The 7,981-nt window shown below is 29.6% G+C and overlaps 1 protein-coding gene across 1 annotated transcript; it reads left to right on the top strand.

Moving 5' to 3' along the window:
* Positions 1–668: 668 nt before the first annotated feature.
* Positions 669–2,914, top strand: LOC126552523 (uncharacterized). Its single transcript, XM_050207238.1, has 5 exons — positions 669–730; positions 1,009–1,208; positions 1,890–2,023; positions 2,512–2,691; positions 2,822–2,914. The coding sequence occupies exons 1-5, from the start codon at positions 669–671 to the stop codon at positions 2,912–2,914; spliced, it is 669 nt and encodes a 222-aa protein (XP_050063195.1).
* The last annotated feature ends 5,067 nt before the right edge of the window (positions 2,915–7,981 follow it).

The following is a 7,981-nucleotide window of genomic DNA, read 5'->3' as shown; positions in this document are numbered from 1 at the left end:
TGATTCATATGAACTTTGAATTATTTACTCTGACTAAGTCTTACTGTTAAACATTGATAAACTCGTTGAATACTTTTATAATTAGTAATAACATTTTTTGTTGTAAAAGTATATTAAAATTGAACATATGTTATTTCTGAGCGCAGTTGGTAGTGGGAACTGGTACCCCCTCTACCGCCACCGAGGCGGCTTATAAAAATCATTGCGCAGGGTCCATCACAATCAGTGCGCATTCGACAACCTTGTTGTACACTAGTCTCACGAGCACGACGTTTCATAAAACTATTGAGATATTATATCATTTGATTCACACCCTTTTGATTTTCTGATAATATTTTCTTTGTTTTAACGACCAACATACAACACCATGGCGTCAATAACTGTTATGCTGATGATCATACCAATCATCGCAATTTCCATTCTTACAGCACAAATAACAAACGAAATAGATTTGTCAACGGCAACAAGTAAGTACATATAATATTTATTTTATCATTTCGTTCTTTGTTAGAATATAATTTTATAATTATTTCACGATAACAAAGGGCGTGGCATAAATTAATGTGTAATTTTATTTTTGCGTTTTGGAATAATACCATAATATTATCTGTAGTACTTACACGGTTTTACAGTGAAATAATATCGCTTATAACCTTAGATCATATACAATGGACGGAGCCATGTCCCGATATTTTAAAGCACATATTAGCAACGAGTCTTGCATTGAAATGTGCGATCTGCATGTGCGGATGTATACTTGTCGCATGTTTATTCAAAAACTACCTGGGAAATCACGAGTGATGACCGCGATATGTACACGACGAGTATACATGCGTGTGCGTAGATCGCACATCTCAATGCGAGACTCTTCCTCATATAGTGTGTTTCAAATCGCTCATCTAAGCAAGATAGGACATGACGCCATCCATTGTATATACCACTGTTATATACTTATATCAACCAATTTTATTATGAAATTCAAACCAACAAATAACCATTATTTACTAGGTATTACAGCCCCCGAGAATTATTGTTTCGATGCCCGTCACTGAGGGCCGCAGAATATGAAGTAACAGTATTAAATTCGGTTTCGGCGTTAATTGCTGGTTGTGCATACATAACATATTCATCGAGCATATTGATACAGCAATCATATCTGATGTGGTTTGGCAGTAAAGAAGAAAAGGGGCAAGATTGCTACAATCCGAGTGCGTATAATAAATTTTAATTTTAATAATATACACTGTCCGTAAAATATAGTAGGTATATAAGCCAGTACTTCAGGTTCAGCTAAAACATTTAATATCATACTTGATGGCGTTACTTTTTATAAATCTGACTAATTACAAAAAAATAATAGTAATTATAATAATCACACAGATAAAATGTGTATTAACGTCCAATGGTCAAAGAATAGGTATAGAGATAATTAGTACACGATTACAATTATCATTAAGTAAACATAAAAAAATACATATGTATTTTGTCAAAGAGCAACAAATAAAATATCTATAACAGTACCTATTGAAAACTATAAACTACAAAATATATTATGTTAAATTTAAAAAATAATAATTAAAACAATTTGAAAATATTTATATCTTTTTACTTTATATGAATTTTGTTTTATAATGATTGTAAGATTCAAATTTTAATGAATATGCTTCGTTAGTTTAATTAATTTTTAAACCAGATTTATTTCTCTTCAAACTTAAAGACAATCAATAGTTTAGGTATTATATAATCATAATATCATATCTACCACAAATTACCTCTAATAATTGTTGACGGCTGTAACTCCATTTGAATAGGAAATAAATACAATTCACACCATTCCATATTTACTAAACTCTTACAATTTGTTTTGTCCCAACGTGCACATTATTTAGATTTGGAGTATTTTCGTTATAACTGTTTAACAAAAGATCTCGTCTTGAATAAAGACACAATCGAAGGACTGATGTACTTAAGACTGTACGCAGACGATTATAACAAAACTGGTACACCGGATTACAAATGTGCAGTAAGTATATTGTACTTAAATTTGTTATTTAATCATAACCAATCATTCCGTTTTCATATCTTTATTATTGATTTAAATATATTTTATTTTTTATTAATAATAGAGGTATATTTTGTCAAAAAAATAATATATTTACAAATAAAAATAGTATAATGTAAATAATTAAGTATTTTGAATTATTTAATTCATTAAGTATAACCTATTTTTAAATTGGGATAGTATATTCATTATATATTCATATAATATTTTTTATGGAAACAAAAGTGTTTTTTTTATCATAGTGTAAGTGTATGCTATGGCCAGTGAGTGTTAAATCTCATTATTAATTTAGTTTTTTTTTTTTTTTAACAAATTATTTATTTATTTATATACTCAAAACGTACGAATGATAACTTGATATAATTTTGATTTGACCATAAAACATAATTTCCTCTCATCTGAACTTGTTTATATAACAGTTTGTTAATTTTGTTTCTCATTCATTACAGTTGTACGAGACAATCAATGGAAACCGCACTCATTTCCGGTTTGCGATTAGCCCGAACAAAACGTGCAAAGGATTGATTGACGTTCTTTACCCACCACGAGATATGTTGTTTTCTGATTCCAACCCTGGGGCCGTGTTGTTATCCTTCAATAGCAAAAATTTCGAACCTAGATTAAGAAAGGTTAGTCTCAAAGTCTCATCACTTTTATAATTTAATTATGTACCTATTATAAATTGTACCTATATTATAATGACATAAAAACAGCTTAACTAAATAATAATTTTTTTTTTTTTTGTTTTTACTCAAAAAGGTATCGACGACATGCCTTACCTTAAAATATGATGGTAATGGTGGAAATGGTTCAGTTACAAATACAACAACAACTAACATTACCAAAAATTAAACTGTGTATTGTAAAAAAAAAAAAAATAAGAATGTTTAATTCTGCCTATTAATAATATTTTTATTTTTATTTTTTTTTTCATTTTCAGTAATATTAAATTTTAAATTTTCAAACCTTACTAATGTTTTTATTATTATGCATTTTTTTTTTTTTATATTTCAACTTATTATTCAGTTTAATATAAGACTATTAATATAATTAATTGTAAAATCGATTTAATTAATGTACAATAAAATTATTGCGATTACGCATAAGTATTATTCATTTATGGCTTCTAAATAATTCATTCCTTTTGCCTCTTTAAATGTATTTTATTAGTTGTGTACATTGTATACAAGAATACTTTAAAATTGAACTTCTATTGAAAAATATTGATTTTTTTTTTATCATTTGTGATCATATTGTTGTATTGTTATTTATAGTTGTGGTTAACTTTGGTTTTAAAAATTAGATTAGGTTATGATTACAATCATCATCATTTAAATTAGTTATATAAATTTAGCAAGATTTTATGACTTTTCTGAAATTTTATTTCACTTCATGTGTTTAATCGTGTTAAAAAAAGAAAAAGGTTTACAAAATATTTTTAGGCTTCTTGACATTTTTGAAGCTCGTCATTTAATTTTGGCTAATACATATTATTTCTAAAATGATTTCTTCCTGTTTAACATGTTTATAAGTTGCCCTTCAGAGTTAGCTCACCTCACAATATAAACACTAAAAAAACCTTGCATTCTCAATAAAATATAGGGCTAAAACGTTATTAAATATAATAACTAAAGATATACATTTTTAATTAATACAATAAAAAACGCAGTTAGAATTAATTTACATTAAATACAAAATTACACATTTATTAAAACTAATTGCAAAGGAAATGTTACCTACTTATTAACTTCATTGGAACGAATCGAACAAAGTTATACGTGAATTTTGTACTATCAACTAGTTTTTTGTAAAATCAATATAAATAAAAATCTATTTATGTTATTTATATATTGCATAAAAATTTGAACGTATACATTGTACATTTGTATATATTAAAAAAATGTACCCATGTAGTTTCTTTATTTTTAAATTACTGTTAGAACAATTAATGTGGAACTTTATTCATAATTTTTATTAATTTAAACCTTTTTTTTATTAAGAATAATTTATAATTTGCATAACAATTGCACACCATTCAATGCAAATGTTATTTAACACTTATATTTCTTTCAATATTTTTACATGTTTTATGTTTATATATTATGCAACATTTTTATGTCCTGTTAGGAAGTAAATTTTGAATGATTTTTGTGGTGAAAACTTTAGAGCGTTTAAATTTTCATCAGTGACTACAATAATCAAACACATTACACTATGGGACAATCCCCCACAACTTATATTGTGCTAAATGATATAATTAATTTTTCTTCCTTTTTTGAGTGGGAATGCAACTCTTCCTTCGCTGCTCTGACCACAATGGCTTCAATTCTTAACACATTATTGTAAACAACCCATCACAATTTATTACAAATTAAACTTTGCACGAATCATATTCATAAAATGTAGATACCCATTTAAATTTGAAAAATTACCCCTCAAACTTCTCCATAATTAATAATTTAATATATATATAATTAATATCAAATGAATTCAGATTAAAAGGTTTAAGTTGTGATATAGGTCAACTGAAATCTCCTGTATGATGAAATTTGAAACAACCTGTATAATATGATAAATAATTTATTTATTTACATGAATAAAAGTATATAAGTACCTATATTATAATAATACATATTTTGCAATTATTGCAATTAAATAAAATATATTGATTAAATTAACCATCTAATTTGTTTGTTTTTTTAAATATTAATATATTATATATGCAAACTAAATATTGCTAGACTTACACACACACAGTATATTGTATAAGTAGCTAAGAGTTGTAAATTTAATACTAGATTTTCTTTATGTTTGGCTTAAAATAATTATAAAAGAACTTGAACATTGGCCAATTAAAAAAATGTTATCTTTAGTTTAAATTTTTACGAAATCCAAAATGCAGTCGCAAAATAATGATTTAGTATCGAATAATTTTTGATTTTTGATCAAGTTAAAAATTATTAGTCGTAGAAACTTGAAACACCAGTTGTTTAAATTGACATTTTCTGTACATGATTTAATTTTAGGGTATTCAGGTCATTAAAACATAAACCACCTCTTTCACCACCCAATTTAAAATAAGTTGACAAATCATCTCCGTTTATAATCATTTTTCATATACAATGATACTTATCGTTAGATTCAAATTTAATTCTCCTATAGTCCTATGTATAATAGTGACACACGGCACCTAATAGCTAATGTACAGCAGAGTGGTACCTACCCACTGCACCACACTTTTTTTTTAATATTTCAATTATCAGTGCTATGACATTTTACTAAATTTTCAAGCATTTAACCAAGAATACTTTTTTAAATTGACAATTAAAAAAAAAAAACTAAAAAAAAATCTAAAAATTAAAATGTAATAAATAAATAATTACACGAAAAGAGAAAATGTTTTAAAAATTATATCTAACATTGTGCTTATGTATAATACTAATATGAATTAATATTTTGTGAAAATTTCAAGTGTATAGGTACGTTTATTTGTTTTTAAATTATAATAAAATGTTGTAAAATAAATTATGTATGTTTTAACACAGCTTGGCATTTGAAATTCTATTTTCTTCTCTTTTAAATTTGTCTCAATTCTAGCAATGTGTATATAATATACGAGTATATATATATATATATATGTGTGTGTGTGTGTGTGTGTGTGTCGTGTGTGCGTTATAATCAAGAAGACGTTGTATCCGTATCCGCGTATGTACTGTCTCCGTCTTTGTCTTACTAGTGTACAAGATACGATATAGCAAATTTGTGTTCAGCAGACAGCAAAGCTGTTAGCTTTAATAATACAGTTAATTGATCTATTATCAAACATAAAGGTATTAGGTAAGAATTATTATCTGGGGTGTCACTTAAGCTTTTATTGATATTCTAATTTTAAGACGAGTTATGAGCACTTTAAGGTTTTATTGTTTTAATACTTTACATGATTATAACTAGGTTTAAAATTAAAATATCAATAAAAAAATACGCGATGCCCTAGATAATAATCTTATCTTGAAGTTAAATTATTCTAATAATATTATGTATATTAAAGAACATAAAATGGATTGTGCTGAAATCAAATTTACTACGTTGTACGTTAGTGAGACGAAGACGGAACGTCATACGGATACGACGTTACTCTTAATCAAGTTATTCGTGTATATTAATTATAGGTATATTAATATATATATTTATATATATGTACACACTGATAACTAAAAATATGAGTTCATGGCAGTTATAAAATTATAAAAAAATATATAAAAATTAATATATGTATATTATGAAAAAATATTATATTATTGTATTATAAAAATTATAGTGACAGTACTACAGTAGTTATACCTAATAATTTCATAACATTATAATATAGAATTATATCGTGATTCGTGTCTCGTGATGAATAAATAAGTGCGGATTTGTACGCATTTGCATATTCATTCCGGTTGATCGTATGATAATACGCTAAGTGAGCACAATATGTGTGTCATGACACAACGGTTTAAGAAATGAAACTTTTTTGGTGCATATTTTTATATTGTTTTTTTTAGAAATTTTTTAAATAATACGTATACAATTATGATTATCTATTGTAAATCATATGACGCGAGAGAAAAATATTATATACCTAGGTTTGATTAATATCAAAACAAATCAATGACTTATAATATTATACTTATATTATTATTATTATTATTACCTATATCGCTTTTCCGAATATATTTTTAAAATTTTAAAATTTTAGTGCTAGTGCATATTATAGGTATTTTACGCACACTTAAGATTTTTTTTAGCGCGAATTCGGTCGGTTTTTAACGCACGTCGCATCGTCTACCGTATTATAAGCGTACCGCGCTCTAGCGACGAATACGATTCTTGTACGCGTCGTCGGTAAAAACCGATATTAGTACTACTGTACGTTATGCGAACGGGTTCACACCCTAAAAATTCGTACGATGTACCAGGAGCCTATAGTCGGCGGGCGCTCGCCGCCGCCGCCGCATCGTTTCCGGCGGAGCGCTCGCCGCCGACGAGAACCGCTTGATGCTATTGCCGCGCGCGGCCGACGGTGCCGGTCGGATGGGCCCCTGTTCGCCTAAAATCATTTTGTGGGATAAACCGGCGATCCGACGGGACAGCAATCGACGCGCATCAACGCGGACGGCGGTCACACCGGGCCCAGAGCACACGCAAAAAAGCGGACCGCAGCAAATAAGCAAATACCTAATAAATTTCGGTCGTGGGGGCGGCGGAACAGCACGGTGCCGCTCGCCGTCTTTCAAGTCAGCGCGCCGCGTGTCGCAGTCAGCCGCGGCTGCCGCGTTCGGCGGCCGCCGTAAGTCAGCCGGTGTGTTTTCGGTTGCCGAGAGAGTTTCGGCGCGGCGCACCGATAATTAAAATACCTACCATTATTGTAATTCTCCGCGACTCCGGCGTCGCGGCGGCCCGTTTATCGCGCTGTTGCCGGCGATGTGCGTATCAGCACGCGGGCCTTTATCGTCATCCGTCGCTAGCGAACCCATCGGCTCGGTGCGCGTATTATGCTCTGTTTTTCTTTGTATTTTTTTTTTTTTTTTTTTTTTTTTTAACTTTCCTGTTGTCGTCTTACAATATTATAATATTATGTTTCCCGTGTCCGATTGTCCTTACGGCGTCGGCCGTTCGCGTTTTCCTCCGCAGTACCTATACCTGTCTTGCACGACACGTCCAAACTTATCGGAGCTCGCGATAAACTCTTACTCTTGCCGTTGTCCGCCGAATCGCTTCGGATTATCTCGTACAATTTTGTATCGATCGTGTAAATTTTTTTTTTTTTTTTTTGGTTTACTCAAAACAATTGATCGTTTTAGATATGCCGTCAAAGTCGACACAAACAAACTTGCTTATTTCATTTTCACCTTCTTTGGCGTTTCGTGTGGACGG

This window comes from Aphis gossypii, chromosome X (assembly GCF_020184175.1).
Source record: "Aphis gossypii isolate Hap1 chromosome X, ASM2018417v2, whole genome shotgun sequence".
Lineage (NCBI taxonomy): Eukaryota > Metazoa > Arthropoda > Insecta > Hemiptera > Aphididae > Aphis > Aphis gossypii.
The sequence above is the reverse complement of the archived record's forward strand: the minus strand, read 5'-3'. Positions and strand labels throughout refer to the sequence as shown.

Bases quoted from the DNA above. Each gene is read 5' to 3' on its own strand.
- LOC126552523 (XM_050207238.1), top strand. From the start codon at position 669: ATGGACGGAGCCATGTCCCGATATTTTAAAGCACATATTAGCAACGAG. The intron at 1,209-1,889 runs GTGCGTATAATA...CACATTATTTAG, and splicing joins GCAAGATTGCTACAATCCGA to ATTTGGAGTATTTTCGTTAT. The intron at 2,024-2,511 runs GTAAGTATATTG...CATTCATTACAG, and splicing joins CACCGGATTACAAATGTGCA to TTGTACGAGACAATCAATGG.